The 17,689-nt window shown below is 39.5% G+C and overlaps 1 protein-coding gene across 1 annotated transcript in view; it reads right to left on the bottom strand.

Moving 5' to 3' along the window:
• The window catches only part of ctnnbl1 (catenin, beta like 1), an 83,653-nt gene that overhangs the window by 17,398 nt on the left and 48,566 nt on the right, over positions 1-17,689 (bottom strand). Inside the window, exons 12-13 of the mRNA XM_026153900.1 lie at positions 16,481-16,578; positions 12,412-12,492 (exon numbers count right to left, since the gene is read on the bottom strand). Of these exons, the coding sequence (XP_026009685.1) occupies positions 12,412-12,492; positions 16,481-16,578 (179 nt within the window). The remainder of the gene's footprint in view (positions 1-12,411; positions 12,493-16,480; positions 16,579-17,689) is intronic.

Here is a 17,689-nt window from a genome sequence, read left to right as displayed (position 1 = left end):
CAAAGAGGAGTGTTATCGCATTGTAAAATAGAGCCCCAGAGCTCAGTCTTGTTGCTGTCAACCATACATACTAAAGATGCACAAAAGTTGAAACAAAGTTATTTGAATTTAAACTGCGTTGCCTTTCCCTCCTGTAGGAGGGGGGGAAAAAAAGATTATCTCAGTTTCCAAGTCAGCTCATTATTAGGAGGGGATACAGTAAATCTCACAATCCAACTTCATCAAAGACACAAAACGAATTCTGAGACAAGGTAAGCCTCAAGCACCAGTGGTGCAAAACAGTGGTAAAGATATTATTATGCAGACTTCAAAACTACAATCCACGTCTCCATCAGTGATTCTCAACTAGAGGTATCCCTGCTCAGGGAGTACTTCTTTGTAACTGGGTTTTTGTTTTTTGTTTTTGTTTTAAATACAAGCATATTTGCATTTAGATAGAAAATGAATTTAAAGGAATGAGATGCTGAATGTTAGGGCATTTATTGCTATTGAAACCAAGTAACACATTAACTCCTAACCAACAAGCTGACCGCACACAATAAACCCTGTGCATTAACCTTGAGATTGCATAAAATATTTACGTAGTGACCTAGTCTAGATGTCATATTAGCCATCACTAGAGTACATTTGAAATAATTATACAAAAATACATTTTTATTAAATTGTTGATGGACCAGAAGAGCTTTGATGAACTGTGAGACGGATTCTCCAAAGTCTTTGGAAGTCTGCTGGAGAGACGGAATGCCATTGTTCCAACACATAATCCCTTAGTTGGCGTTTTGATGATGTTTGCGGAGAGTGCCGTCTGTCAAGAGGGTTTAAAAAGTCCCATATGTGTTCAGTTTGAGTAAGACGTGGTGAATCAGGGAAATGTTTTGATGAGTATTAGTTGTTTAGTTGGCTTTAGAGTACTATGGAAAAAAATCTTGCATCAACCTTCATTTCTTTCTTTCCTTCAGAGTTTGTACAAGTCTAACAAGCTTCAAGGTCAGTGTTTGGTATGCCTACTTTATTCTGCAAAACAGCCTGAAGTTTCTTAGGCAAGCTTTTTAAAAGTAGTCTTCAGGAATATTTCTCCAGGCTTCTTAAAGGACAGTCGAGGCTCTTCTTTGGATGTTGGCAGATTTTTTCTGTTTTCTGTTAAGATCCCACGCTGCTTCAATAATGATAACATCCGGGCTCTGAGCAGGCCTGTCCATGATCAACAGCATTCCATTTTCTGTTTTTATTTTTTCTTCCTAGTTTTTTATGACCATACGTTTCTTTCTTTTCATCACCATGAACTGTGTTTTACAAATGGGTGTACCTCTCTTCATAAGCCTTATTGTCACCGACTTTCATGTGTAATCTGGCATACCTCAGCCTCTTCTCCCCATTTCCCTTCTTGAAGAATGGCTTCTTGATGGCCATCCTTCCACTGACATCACTTCTGATAAGGAGCAGATGAACAGCAGATAAATCAACTAGACGTCCAGATGCATCTCACAGGTCCTCTGTCAGGTCTTTATTGGATTTTTAGGTTTGCCCACATCTTCTTTTGTCCTCCACTTGACCAATTAAGACAAACTACATAGCATGCTCAGATACACCAAGTTTTTGGTTCTTCTTAGTAATCACCTTGTTGGCCCAAAAATATTATTTTATGCCTCCCAAACTGTGTTAGCATTGACATTTCTTTTTACTCCAGCTAAAGAAATGGGAACACATAATATGTTTTGCAACATTTGCAGCCAGCTACTAGTAACAAAGTAACAACAAAAAAAAGTAAAACTATTCTACTTGTACTATAAAGCACACCTACCTGGAATGATTCAGAGAGCAGAACTGAAACATGACAGGTGATGCTGATTAAAAAATACTTGATTTGGAGTGCTGCCATGTATGCTGAAAACTGGTTATTAAGTTCAGTTTACAAGTATTGTATGGTGCATGACTGACTTAATTAGTGAATCCAAAAGAAACTAACAGGTTACACATGGTTTCCCCTGGTTTAGGCTTCATTAATTACAAGAATAGGGGGAAAAATACCCAAGTCAGCTAATGTCCCTGACATTTTAATATCATACTTGTGCAAAATGTTTTTTTTAATGTCAGTGAAGTATCAGATTTGCATCATTTTTATTTGCTTCCACAGTCAGAGGCTCAGTTTAATTTATTTAGTGCTGAGAAACTGTGCCAAGGAGAGAGAGGTGTTTTTCAAAATGACAGAAGAGGAGGAAGAGGGAAATGCTCAGAAAACTCCTCCTCAGTATGATCCTGGCAGCTACTAATATTAATTTTGAGAACTTTATCACCTCAACCTCTAATAGAAAAAGCATCTGCCCAGACTCAAAACACATTTAGTGTATAATTTTAGAGTGTACATATGGCCGGTCAAGGCAAGAGAAGCCATGATGTCACCAATGGAGGATGACAGAAAGAAAGAAAATTGCAGTTAGGCTTATGTTGTCACAGAAAAATGTGTGCAAGGTTTTCTTTGCTGACATAAGACAGCTAAGATCAGCACTCTGGTATGTTAATCTATCAAAACACATATGACTAAGAATAATTTCACTCATCAAAACAGAAGAACAACCTTCATGGATGGGCTCTATGACACTTAAAGCAATATTATTTGTCAGATAATTCAATTAAATGAGTTGCGCCTGGTTAGTACTTGGATGAGAGACCACCTGGGAATACCAGGAGCTGTACACTTTTGGTAAGCTGTAGCTCAGGTAGAGCAGGTCTTCTACTAATTGGAGGGTTGGTGGTTCAAACCCTGGTTTCTCCAGTCTGCACGACAAATATCCCTGATATTAATCCAAAGTCGCTCTCTGATGCATTCATCAGAGTATAAAGGTGTGTGAATGTAGATAGAAAAGCCTTTAGGTAGAAAAAGCATAGAAAAAGTGCATGTATGAATGGGTGAATAAGGCAAGCTGTATACAGCACTTTGAGTATTAAGAGTTGAAAAGCAGAATATAAAAACCATTTACAAGGAACTGATTTTTTTTTTCTTTTTTTTAAATGTCATTTTAACGTGAACGTTTAAGGGGGTTGCAACGCTTTCAGAGCCAGCCTCAAGTGCCCAATAGAGAACTGCATTTTTTGGCACATTTCTCAGCTCCAGCAGCTGATGCCTGATAACGAGCTGTGTGAAAACACTGCTTTGAAAACCAGAGGAACCAGCTTCCAATCTAAGTTACAGAACATACAAATCTAGGTTAATTAACACTGAAAGTTTTTCATTTATCTATATGAATACCCCCCCCCCCCTTTTTTGGGGGGTTTAAGGGACTAGAAGCAGTTTTTAACCAAAAGCCTTAAACTCTATAACTGTAACTCACTTAACATAATTAATGTGTGACGTTTACTTCTAAAGGCCTTTTCCGTAACCCATGATCCACAATCCATTTAGTTACACTTCAGCAACAACGGGCCTCATCAAAAAGAAAAAGTAATAAAAATTTTGCAAAAGTCACCTGCAACACTTTACAGTAACAGCAAGAAAAGCTCGACAGATCAAGAAAGACCTACGAACGTGTGAGAGAGTGGAAGTTCTTTTTGAAGCATGACGTGCATTTACAATTTATTATAGAAAGCAGTGGAAGTGGACATTTGGGATATTAAAAGCTGAACCGGCGTAGGCACTGTGGCAGGATTCATTACAGCAAGAGAGTTTTGTTCACTCGTAAGTTTTGACAATGTGACCAATATCTTTTGTGTGTCAGCTCGGTCCCTCTGGCAAACACCGGACAGAAGAAGCGGAGGAAGAAAAACGTGTTGAAAGGAGGGACTGGACAAGTCAATTACTGCAACCTCAGGGGAGCCTGGCAGCTAGGCTACAGTACAGACAAAGTAATAAGCAGTGATTTTCAGCTGCATTGTGCTTGTGTTTGTGTGATGGCATGTGTATGATTTATAGAACAGTCTGCATACTTTTGGAAACCACATAGGTTTGTTTGGGTCTTTGTTTGACATGTTCATAAGCGTACATATCTCTGAACAAGAGCCTTTATCTAGTGTGCTCCTTAATGTGTGTGTGTGTGTGTGTGTGTGTGTGTGTGTGTGTGTGTCTGCTTGTTATTCCGGTGCTCTCTTTTTTGCTGGCATACTTCGATGCAGAATTAAAGTGATTTCTTTGTCAGCAATTTACAAAAACCCACTGTGGCTGTGTGTGTAGGAACTAATGGTTTTTGATGAAGCTTAAGCAAACTCCAGAAGGAGGGGTTAGATAGCCTCATTATGAAACAGAGATGCAGAGGTTCACAAGGAAAAATCTGAACCAAACACTGCTTTGTGAGAACACACGTTGACATGCTGATTTCTAGTTGTGATGGAGAGAGCCAAAGAACAGTCATCTGCTTCTGGGCTTGTATCAGTTATCGTTTGCTTACAAAGTGGGGAAACGCAAAACAGCAGTGTTACAGGAAGATGGGGTGGGGTGGGGGCTATTTACAAGCAAAAACAACACATTCGGTGCTGAGCTCTGATCAAATGTTGAAATGGTTGACGGTAAAACACAGTTTGTCCGTGTTCATTCTCAAGCAGCTTTGTGTTCTCGATCTTTGACAGCTTCCTTCAATGTTTCTTTTATGAACAGGACTACACTTCTCCTGTAATTTATCTTTTAAGTTGTGATTGTGAGTTAGCCCTGACTGGATGACTCAATCAAAGACTCAGGAAAGCAGCGGCACACTGCTTTTAGCCAGAGTTGGGGAAGTAAAGCAAACATCGTAACAAAGACGGTAACAAAAGAGTAAAAGAAAAACCAACAAAAGGTGTTTTTCTAAGGCTACCGTTTTCTTCTAGAACCAAACATATTACCTTATTTGGTGTCGTGATGCTGAAAATAGAGAAAAAAATTTAACATATTAGCCCAAACTACCAAATAAGCCCAAAAAAGTGTCCAACAGAGTCCTTGGGAAGGCTATAGCACCTGATACATCATACCTCCAAAACAGCTTGGACCCATCAGGGCATGAACACAGACCTCCTGAGGTACGCTGTGGAAATCTGGCACTGGAATGTTGGCAGCAGATCCTTTTGGTCCTGACAGTTGCAGGGAGGGTCTCTGTGGATCAGCCTTGGTTCAGAGCATCTATGGATGCTTGATTGGACTGGGATCTGGGGAGTTTGCAGGCCAGGTCAACACCTCAGGCTCTTTGTCATGTTCTTCAATCCAATACTGATGAGTTTTCACAGTGTAGCGCGGGGGGGGGGCAGAGTAGCTTAGTCTGGAACAATGTTTAGTTGGGTGCTGTATGTCACATCCACTTGAATGTCAGGACCCGAGGTTTCACAGCTGAAAAGTGCACTGTAATGAGATTATCTGTGTTTTCCACTTTAAAGCTACGTAATGGCTTCACACGGGCACTTCCCTAACCTACTTATGGGTCCTTCAGGGACTGCCTCGCAGTGTATGAGACTGGTCCAATTGGACTTTTACCTACACTTATTTTTGTCTCGAAAACAGATACAAACAACTGATGGTTACAATATATCAAGAGTATTCACACCTGGTAACGCAACTATTTCCAATATTAGGTTGTTTACTGCAATAGGTATTATTTAGGCATCATTAGAATATTACAGTTTGGTAGTATTTTCAGTTTAGATGATACATTCTCGCCGTTAATCACATGACAGCAAACTCATTGATTCAGGCATGTAGATATGGTTAAGATGACCTGCTGAAGATCAAACCAACCATCAACATGAGGAAGAAAGATGATTTAAGTGACTCTGAATTTGACATGGTTGTTTGCACCACACAGGCTCGTTTGAGTTTTCCAGAAACTGCTGATCTACTGGGATTGTCCACAGCAGATGATCACCATATCTATGGTTTAAGGGGAATGGTCTGAAAAAGATAAAATGCCCAATGAGTGGCCAAAATGCCTTCTTGATACTAGAGGTCAGAATAGAATAGCTAGACTGATCCAGGAAGGCAGGAGTAACTCAAGCTAACACTTATTACAGCCAGCGTACGCAGAAAAGCAACTCTGAATGCACAACCTTGTCGAACCTTGAAGACAGAAAGGATAAGGAAGCAGAATACCACACTGGGTGTCAAGTTGAACAATAGATGATTGGAAAAACACTGGCTGGCCTGATGAGAGTGTCTTTTGCAACATTCTGGTGGTTAGGTCAGAATTTTTCATAAGCAGCATTTAAACGACGACAACAACAACAAAAAAAACCCACAAAAATGTTTCTGTCTTTGTAAGAATCAGGCTAATGGTATGGCGGATACTTTCTTGGGGCCCATTAGTAACAACTGAGCATTGTTTACATGCCACAGCCTGTCCGAGTATTGTTGCTGACCGTGTCCATGCCTGTATGACCACAGCGTATCTATCTCTGGGTGTCTGCTTTTAGCAGGATAATATAGTACATCACGAAGCTCAAGTCATCTCAAACTGTTTTCCTTAACATGACAATGATTCAGTGTACTCAGCTAATCTCCCCAGTCACCAGATCTCAATCAGAGAACCTTTGGGATGTGGTGGAATGGGAGATTTGGATTATGGCTGTGCAGCTGAAAATCTGCTGCAACTGCATGATGCTATGATATCAATAAAGACTAAAATCTTAGAGAAATATTTCATGTTTCAATGTGTCATCACAGTGAACAAATAAGGTACGTCTGAAGGCAGAAAAAAATCTAACCGTGTGCAAGCAAGGAGTAAATAGTTAAGTGGCCACTGAGTGTATATCTTTAATAAAAGAAGCTTTTATTGCTGCATTAGGCCATATTCAGTGCTAGACCTAATTAAGTTCATCATGATACACCAGTATTGGCAGTACCCACTATATATTAAAACAATTAAACATCAGATCATAATGTATTTTCTTTACAAAGTGCACATGAACAGAACAGTTATGGTTTGACTTACTCACCAATTTAGCACGGCTCTGCACTGATGCCTGAACTTACCCACTCGCCTCATGGCTAATTGAAATAAGGTGACTATAGCTATCGGCATTCACCTCTCACATACTAACTGAAACTTCCCACAACAAACTTGCTAATTTTGACTGAGTCACTCACATGGGTGTAGATTTGATTTAGCTAATTATTTATTTAATTACTAGTTTTCTGTCTGCTCTTTCTGCTACTTCTTCATCCCTGTTTCCTTTCTATCGCTGACCTGTTCACTCCATCACCATGTCCTTGACTCAGAGGTGTTTTTGGATGGCCTGATTTAGTCACTGCAGTTTTTTGTTGTATTTTCACCTGCTTCACATTTCTTGATACCAGTTTAACCACATATTTTAAATATTTACATCTGGGGAATTGTTTTTTTTTTTTTTTTTTTAAAGCTATCATGGTCATATCATTGCTATTGTCTACAATAATCATGTAGTGAAAATCAGTGATTGTGACACTTCTATACCACATAAATGTGTTGGTTAAAATAAATTGGATCACTGGGTAAAAGAAAGAGATTTTAACAAGGAGATGCAAAAATTGGTCTCTGTGTATCTGACACTTGACTCTAAGTTTACAGCTTGGTAAAATAATACCACAATACTTCCATCTGTGAAGTGCAACATTACCTGTAAATACAACAGCATTTTTTCCCCTTTAAAATGTATTAGTCTTTAGAAATTATTTTTATATGAACACAGTAGATGAAGAAATGAGAGACATGTCTTTTTGAATTAAGACTGAAAAGTTAATACCTGTTAACATTAAATAATTCAGTCCAAACTGGAGCTGGGCACACTCTGGTTAAAGGTAATTTTTAGTCCTAAATCCCTGAGGACTAAACAGTCAAATATATGAATGGAGGGTGACTTTTAAAGGGAAAGAATAACAGATGAGGATAAAAAAAAAAAAAGCTGAGAGGAGAAAGAGAAATGATGACAGGAAGATAAACAAGCTGTGACACAAACAAAATTTCACTGAAGAATCGTGTATGAATCAGGAAACAGAGAGGGAGAGCGAGTGAGGGAAAACATTTATTCTTGGAGGACGTTTAAGAAAACTAAATATATCACATCCAGGTGCAAAACCAATTCCAACTTAACACAGACTTTCTTTGAAAATGTCTACTGTCAGCAAAGCTAAACTAGCTCATTTCTGCTGTACTTGCTACAGACCAGTAAAGGAAACCCACACTCGCTCTCTCTCACACATGCACACACACAACACCGCCAGCAACTGAGTTCTTAGGAGCTAGGAAAGTGCACTCAGGCATTTTACAGTATTGAGGTCGGCCTCAGCCATGTTTTGCTGAGCTTCATCAATCTCAAAGAGCTGTTACCAACAAGCTGAGAGCAAAGGGAAGGTTTGGAAAGGAAGAGAACTGAAAGCAGCGGCATTAGGGAGAGGAGGAAAGGAGAACTGAGGGAAATAAGAAAGATGTGTGAGGAGTGAGGTGGTGTGATATAGCAACAGAAACTGAGGATGAAGGAGAAAAGATGCACAACAAGAAATACATTTTATACATAAGCTGCTCACAAGGAAGTAAAGGAAGAAGGAGAGGTAGAAGAAAAAGGGGGGTATGGAAATTAAGTAGAATAATAATATTAGAGGTATGTAAAAACGCAATTTAATGCAGAAAAAGGAAAATTGGAAATATGATAGGATGAAAAACAGCTTTAAGAAAAAGGAGGAGAGAATGAGTGGGATAGAAAGAAAAGAGAAAGAGATACCAAGGTGGAAAGAAAATAAGCAGCTTATTAGAAAGGGACTGGGCTGGAGATGCAGAGAAAAGGCAGCAGCAGCTTTTCCTCTGCTATCCTCCTGAGAAATCTGTGGATAATATGTTGCAGAGGAAAAACATTTTGCTTACCGCCCCTTAAAAACAGGCTTAACCAGGGGAAACCAAAAAGCACGGCGGAGAGAGATAAAACGCTGCTGCTGCTGACGGCAGTCGATTCTGACGAGGCGCTGGACAGAACTGGGTTGGCGTCTTTATCGCCTTATTTAAAGTAACGTGGCATTTGGATTCACACAGACTTAAAATATCACTCGGGTGTTTTCAGGACTGGATGTCGGACCAGCGGGAAGGAAACCACTGCAACCGCAGTATCATTTGTTGTCCAACATTAAGGAGAAGAAGTGATCAAATCAGAAAACACTAATGGAATTTCTATGGTTTGTGAATTAAAATGACATGTCAAAAGGAGCTGGAGAGAACAATCATGGCCTCATGGGTACACGTGAGGCCATAAGTTACACACAGCAAAACTTCCTCGCTGATGTCAGAGGAGAACAGCTAGACTGCTAGAAGAATTAAGGTGTAAACAACATGAAAACATAGATCTATACAGTATCAATGGATGTAATGTATGATGTAATGCTGTGGGGGATCATTTCTTTGCACACTTTTGGCCCCTTAGCACCAACCGTACATCATTTAAACACCCATCCTACCTGAGTGTATATGCCCTTATTTTCACTTTAACCTTTTATGAGTGTTACCACTCCAAATGTGACAAAAAGCACTTCAGTCTATAAATGACTTTGGGTCCACAGACAGCACTACCCCACCGTAAAGTACTTCATATCCCTGCTACATGCTAGAGGCTTCAGGCTACAATATGCATGCCAATATATAGCTCTACACCAGGAATATCCCACTCCAGGCCTCGAGGGCTGGTGTCCTGCAGTTTTTAGATCTCACCCTGGGTCAACACACCTGAATCAAATGATCAGTTCATTACCAGGCCTCTGGAGAACTTCAAGACATGTTGAGGAGGTAATTTAGCCATTTAAATCAGCTGTGTTGGACCTTGAGGCCTGGAGTTGGACCCCCCTGCTCTACACCATTAAACACTTATATTCATATAACTATAAGTCTATAAATGGTACAAGTGCTCCTTTGCAAGCAAAAATAAAAGGTGAATAATGCTCACCAACACGGAAACTAAAACAGTGCTCTGATTCAACCTAAAAAATGTGCACTCGAATAAAGAAATGCATCTTATCAATGTGATTTACTTGAGCTCATGACTACTAGCTGAAAAAACCTCCAGTCAGAGCCTAGATATTTTAATTATTCTCTTTTTCAGTGTAAAATGAAGAGAATACTGTTGCTGTGCGACAAACTGGCTCACAGTATGAAGGCTGAACTGGCTGAAGCAAAACCATGTGGCTTCAAAGATAGCTGCACACGTAGACATGTTTCTTATCACCATGTTATCGCAGTCATACTTCCACCATCACGGAAGAAGAGGCGAGAGAACGATAGAGGGAGGCAGGGAGAGAGAAGAGAAAAGGAGAAAGAGAGATGGAGAGAAAATGTCAAACTGTCTGGCCTTTTCTTGGCAATCCCACCAAAGATGCCTGTCTGAGAAATTAATCTTCTGTCATCTTTAGATAGGAATCTCACACTTATCTGTCTCCAGCCAAACCCCGGTTCCCCTTGTCATTCTCGCTTTCACTCAAACCTCGCTCTTTCTCCTTGCATTTATGACACCATCTCCTCTTATTTTGACTATATATCTGTTGAGATATTTAAAGTATAACTATGTCTTTTCTTATCTTCCAACCTTTTTGAGGCTCTTTCTCTCTCCATTCAAGCCATTATCCCCTGCTCGGTCACTTATCTTCTATCTCTAGCCCTCTATCGTTGCGTCTAGCCCACAGCTCAATGCGCTGACATATACACACGCAGACAGCTCAATAGGCCGCTTTCACACAGCTATCAAACTTTCCATTCTTCTGTAAACTGTCATATTGTTATCAGCAGGACTGTGATTGTATTTTAGGTCTCTTCCCTCATGGCTTTGGATGTGACACTGTGTGGAACCGCACACCTTATCTACCCCATCCCTCCAAAAAAACCAAAAAGGACTGTATTTTTGAACGCAAACACCAATCCTTTCAAACAGGAAATGCAGCTGAAATCTGAACATCTATATTGCAGTGTGATTTAGCTGGTGGACAATACAAAACCATGTCTGTCTGATATTGCGCTGCGGTCCACATTTTTTCCCCCGTCCGTGGACAATTCCAACTCAGAGTTTATCTTGTGCTGTTGCGATGACCTGCTGCAGACTGCTCAAGTAACTCACAGACCTGTCTCTTAACTTCCTTCTCTTCCTCTCTCTCTAAATGTATTCAACCTAGCAATGCTTCTGTACGTGTCCTTTAAAAGAGTGTCGACGCAACACCACAGATAAACCACCTGATAAATGAGCTCTTACTGACAATACATTTCCCTCTTCCCATTTTCTGACACTCTGAATAGGCCACCTGTCCAGAGAGGTACCCCGCCTCGTGCCATATGACAGCTGAGATAGGCTCCAGCACTAGCATGACCCTGAATTGGACAAGTGGTTAAGAAAATGAAGGAATGGGTGGACGGGCTTTTATAAAACATTAAACTAAATTAGGCTGTTCATCACTTATAAAAAAGGGCCATAAATCTTGAGTAAATGGCCCCAAAGTTTTCTCTATCTATAGCCTTTAATACACACACAAACTCTTCCAGGCCTGGAAAGGGAATGCAGGAATGGTAAGTTCTGGGCAACTTATCTGGGTGCATTCGGTACAGCCTGCCGTCCACAAACGCAGGACAAAGCTTAATCATGCAAAGACGAAGCCATATTTGAACAAGGTCCAGAAATAGTGCTTCTCTGTTCTGCGGTCCAATGAATTTACATTTCTGCTTAGAAAACATGGACGCTGTGTCCTAAAGAGGAGAAGGATCATCCAATTTGTCATCAGTCCTCAACGCCAAGGTCTGCATCTCATATGGTACGGCGGTACATTGGTTCTTATGGAACTGGCAGCTTGCACAGCTGGAAATGTACCATCAGTGGTGAAAGATCTATTCAAGTTTTACAGCAACATAAGCTCCCATCCATTGTCTTTTTCAGGCAGGGCCTTGCATATTTCAGCAAGGCAACGCAAAGCTGCATACTGCAGCTTTTACAATAGGATCCTCTATCAGACAAGAATGGGAAAACAACACTCTCAAAAGTCTAGCAGCTGCTCTCCTCAGTCCCAGACATTTACAGACTGTTGTGAAAAGAAGAGGGGATGGCCTTAACCCATGTTGATGCCATCAAATTAAAAATAACTCTAGTTTCGCCTGAAATGGTACATTTCTTCCATGTTTTTTTAATCCATTGTGAGTAAAACATTGCTTAATGGTATTTGGAAATCATTGCATTCTGTTCTTAGTTATATTTTACAGAGCTTTATTGGAATTTGTCTTGTCCTACAAAACAAACAAATCAAAAAGATCAAACCAACCCAAAACAGAAAAACGCCTGTATAGCAATATTACTCCGAATAATGTCTCAGTGACTCATAATTCATTGGTGGCTTTTGTTTGTGGTCAATAATGAAATCCAGGAAACACGAATGCATAATGTAAATTCATCATCAAATCAAAAAGCCTCACTGACAGACTGAGAGGGTAAGAGGGAGGGATGGGAAAAAGGAATAAAAGAAGAGATGCTTACATGTTTCTCTCCTTCAATCCTTTTGTCAGCCTGTTGAACAGCCTCGAGGTACTTAAAATGCAACTCCATCAGTCGATCAACCTGGAGAGAAAATGAAATAGAGCAAAGTAGAAAAAAAGTGAGAGATGCAAAGTGGAAAAAAGAAACATAAAGAGGACACTACAAAGCAGCGCAAAAGCAGGATGAAGCTCTGCGAGCATATATGGAAAAATTCTAACAGGGACAAACAAATTCCACCTTCTTAAAATGAAGTAACACTAGAAAAATACATTTCCAATTTCATATTTCTTTTTATATGTTAGTATGCCACTGATCATCCCCTCATTTATTTGGCTACAGACCTTTTGCAGGGAGTAACCTATGGAGTGGCAAACAAAGAGAAGAAAACACAAGCTTCCCTTATTGCCTTAACATATCGCCAGACGCTGGATACAAACCTTAAAAGCTGATTAAAATGAGACTCTAGGTTGCCTCAGTAGTGAGAAAGCTATCGACATTTGATTTGTACCACAGGCATTTTCAAAAAAAGTCATGCATCCAATAAAATGGCCTTGAGCCACAGGCTGAATATGACACATTTGGGCACATGTGAGTAGGATCGTGGGAGTTGAGGTGGGTGGTGGGAGAGTGTGCAGTGTGTCGCGCTGTCAGGTTTGACATCATAATTGCTTTCTCACATTCTGCAACATATGGGAGACGGTATACACAGGTACAGAGTGACTCGATGACCTCGGTGTATTTAACCTCTCGTAACGTCTTAGAACTAGTTTCTGGAAAAAATAGAACTACTGCAGACTGGTTCAGGTAAAGGTGTTCCCCAAGTGTGGGGAAGCTGAATGGCCTTCTAATGTAAGTATGTTATGAATAGGGCTGCTCAATTAATCGAATTTTAATCACAATTACGATCTGGGCTTTCAACGATCATTAAAAATGACTGAGCCGATTATTAGCCCCTCCCTCATTTATCCGCGACACCTTAAAGGCCGGTCCGTGAAAATATTGTCGGGCATAAACCGGTCCGTGGCGCAAAAAAGGTTGGAGACCGCTGATTAAGAGGACCCGAGGCAAGCTCGGAAAGCTAAGCAGAAGTTATTTGTTGAGTGACTTCCGTTGGTTGAAAAGAGAGTTTAAAAAAAAAAAACTTCAGTGGTGTTGCACACTATTTTATATTATTTTTTTAAAGTCATTGTTAACCCTTTAAAGCCGGTCAGAGCTGCATGCTCCGTTTTGCGTAACTATTGTTAAATCCCTGTAGAACCTGAACCGTGTAAGCTAGCGCAATAATTTGTTTTGCATATGAAACCGGAGGAGTTGTACTTACATCTTATGCCATCAGCTTGTCCTCGGTCACGGTTTCGTTCTACATATAGCTTTGCAAAAATTGCATAAAAAGCGCTTGCAGGAACAAAAACATAATATTCCAGAAACACGCTTTGCCGTTCCTATCAGCTGTTCGTAACACTTCCCACAGTGAAATGATGCACATGCTGTTTTCTTTGCAAATTTGCATCATAGGATTGTTTTTTGTTTTTCCTGCAGTATATAAAAATTGCTGTATCTCCAAAATAAAACTATGAAGACACTCAAAATAAATTTCCTGTTGTTGTAAACTATTTTTTGCAACTTTATTGTATTTAAAGTTTTGAGGGATAAACCTCTTAAATTTCTCCAAGTAGAAATATATGTAAACAAAACAAAAGCGATTTTCAATTTTTTTTTGTAGTTTATTGCACTTTTTTGCAATTTATGTAATTACTATGCACTTAATGCATACATATTATTAAAATATGGGCTATAACAGTTGTATTGATGTATAGCAACTTGAAATGCTCCCACAAATGGCACTACAGCATGTAAAAAAATAATATAAGCTCTGGTGGACTTGGTTCTATAGTAGGTCTTAAAGGGTTAAATAAATATCGTCAAATAATCGTGATCTCAATTTCAGTGAAAATAATCGTGATTATCACTTTTGCCATAATCGAGCAGCCCTAGTTATGAAAATAAGATCTGTGGCAAAGCCCAATCGTGGATACGCTGAATATTCAGGCTTTCACCTTTAATCACTTTTGCTTTATTCGTTTCCATGTATACTAACCTTTTTAGCTGTGGTATTTCTACCAGTTTCAAAATAGACTTTTTTGTTTTTGCTTTTGAAAGAAAACATATGTAGTCTATCTATGATTAAAAATTATTTCCAAGAGTAATAATTTGTACATTCATTATACATGTTCAACACTGTTGTCATGAAGTTAAAGCTAGGCAGCCAGTGTTTTGTTTTTACTGACCACACAACTTTAATACTTTTATAAATGAAATGTCACTGAACTTGTCTTTTTTTTCCTTTTGATCCTCTACAGTTGCTGTAAAACATTTTGCATCGCAAAGACCGCTCAAAGTTACGACTGGGCGTAAGTTTTGTTGATGCAGCTCACGTAAATTTAAACTAAAGACTAGTTTGAACAAAAACTCAAGATATTAGGAAGAGGCTTGGGGGAAATCAGTTGATGTGACTGCCATGTGAATTTTCTGACTAATAGTTAAAAGCTTCTTTTGGCTGCTCCCTCACAAGGGTCGCCACAGCGGATGGATCTGCATGTTTGATTAGGCACAGATGACCTCCAAATGTAATCCTCCCATTTAAGTGGGCTTGGGGCCGGCATGAGGAGTACACAAACTTGTGACCCCATGAGGCTGGGATTGTATCTCCTCCCAGTCCTAACCAAGGATCTTCTCTGTGTAAAGAGAATATGTAAACCACTACACCAGCGGACTGGACCGGTAACAGTCCGTGAGTTGTTTTGGTACCGGGGTGCAAGAGTTGAGGCTTGGGTGCGAAATTTATGGTTTTTATCGTTAACTCGGTTTCCCTGGGTCTTTTCCCGTGTTGTAGTTGTGTGTCTTATTTTGAATGAAATATTTACGCATTATCATAGCGACAAGAGAGCATTAAGGGGCAGAGAGGAGGATGTTACACTCAATGTTGTTGGCGCATTTCAGGATGATGCTGCTAATAAAGTTACACAATTACACAGTGAATTTGTGTTTATTATTATATTTACAAAATACCACAGTTTTTGTCTTGGTCGTATGATTTTATTTTGTTGTATTTATCCGCGACACCTTAATGGCCGGTCCATGAAAATATTGTCTGACATTAAACCGGTCCGTGGAGCAAAAACGGTTGGGGACCGCTGCACTACATCATGGAGCACAGAGAAATACGTAACTACCAGTGTCCAAAAGGGACAGATGATCAACTTTTCCCAGTTCCGATAAAATGACTTTAAATGTCTGCAGATACAGAGTACCGAGCAGCACTAGAAGTATTCAAAACGATATTTTTTTTTTAAAATGTATAACGCAAGATCAGGACCTAAAGATTATGTCACAAAATAAAATACACAAATAAAATACATAAAAAAAAACACCCCCAAGAATATACATTTAGTAAACTAATAAATGAAAACAGTACAAGGATAAAGAAAATAAAAGATTTAAAAAAAATTTGATTATGCTTTTCATCCAATATTTTTTCACTAGTCTCATTGACTAGATGCTGCTCTCATCTAGGGGCTAAACATTATATAAGATCAAATATTAGCAAGTGTGGATGAATGACAGAAAGAATCCAATATGGAAAGCTTTGTTGCCTGTAAGTTTCATTCTAGTATTTGGGTAAAAACCAGTTGCAAACATATGACAAAGTGCAGAATAACCCTTGCTGTAAGGCTACTTAAGCTCAGTCATGCTGTAGTAGTATTCAGAGCCTTCTCTCACCGATTCCCAGTCCTGACACATTTGAGTCAGGATTGGACCATTATCTACTCCTAATATTGATCAGTGCGTTTCTATTGCACAGAGTACAAAGCAATTTTAGAAAATATATTTTTAAGTCATTTAAATTTAGGAAATATAGTACACCTGCTCGGAATGAAAAAAAAACAACTGGTAATGAAGACAACAACACAGTCTGATGAAGCACTCAAAAACATGAGATGCAAAACAAAAAGGGGTTGCAAGGCAAGAAGAAGAATGAAGAAACCAGCAAGACGACAATGATACAAACCTTCTCACAGTCGTTCTCCGTGAACTTGCTGAGGAGCCTGCTTCTCTGCTGGGACTTGAGATTTCTCAGCATGGAGGCGATGATGGAGCAGACGTGTTCTGAGAAAGAGTAAAGTGAGAAGAGAAAAGCTCATCAACGACACAAAATATCTCTCAAATATCTCAAGCACGGCATCGCTTCACTGAAGACCTCACAGGGGTTTACAGTAAGCTTAAAACCCAACAGGTGCATGATCTTTCACCACAGTTACAGTTAAAGCAAACAGTCTCAAACTCTTAAGAAAAAAGAACCGATTACCGCAAAGCTCATTCTCACCCACATCCACAGAAAGGACAAATCGATTAGCACTTGATAATTTGCAATTAGAGCATGCAGCCGGCTAAGCGTGGATACTCTTACAGAGAGTGCACAGAATGAGAGGAGGGAAAAATGTTAATGAAATTTAGAAATCAATTTTCATTTTAGGGCATGCTGGAACATGCTAAATGGTTTTGGCTGTGGCTGAATTACATTTATCGGGGTGATAGAAATTCGTCTGTGGCAGCTCTGGGGCCATTTAGCAAGCAGGAGGTCTAGAAACATGTTAATCGACTGAATTAGCAACAAACACCAGTTAGTCACATTGAGTGCCCTTGTTAGCCAAATTCATGCTATGTAAGACGTGTTATCTCATTCAAAGACCTTCTTAGTCACAAAGCGGCACCAAAAGGCAGCAATCGCATAATATTGCTCCATGATATTGAATGGGAAATACAGTGTACACACAAGGGGGGAAGAGAATATGACATTGTAAAATCTCTGGATATACAGAGTGGAGGGGGAAAAATGTAATTGGACTTTATCAACAAGAGGTCAATATTCTCTCTCAACGAGGCTTTGCAGTTGCTAAGCAACAAGAGTGCAGGAATCAATCCCATTTCTACTTTTTAAAAGGGGTCGTATTTGCTGTCAGCTCCCTTTGTGCAATCCCCTATGACCCGCAGGCTCTCTACCCACAAGAAGTGAAGGCTGGGAACACTTAAGGCCTCTAACACCTGCCAGATGTAGCCTTTTCAGAATATAGAAATATCCATCAAAAGCAGAGGGAAAAAAAAACGTGTGAAAATGAACTGGAGTTGCAGTGTTTCAGCATGGCAATTCAGCGGAAATGTAAAATGTAAAAAAAAGCTAAAAATTTAACAATAAATGTGTATTCCTGCTAAATCTGCA

The sequence above is a fragment of the Astatotilapia calliptera genome, chromosome 20, assembly GCF_900246225.1.
Source record: "Astatotilapia calliptera chromosome 20, fAstCal1.2, whole genome shotgun sequence".
In the NCBI taxonomy this organism is placed as follows: Eukaryota; Metazoa; Chordata; class Actinopteri; order Cichliformes; family Cichlidae; genus Astatotilapia; species Astatotilapia calliptera.
Note: the sequence above shows the minus strand (reverse complement) of the source record. Positions and strands in the feature narration are given on the sequence as shown.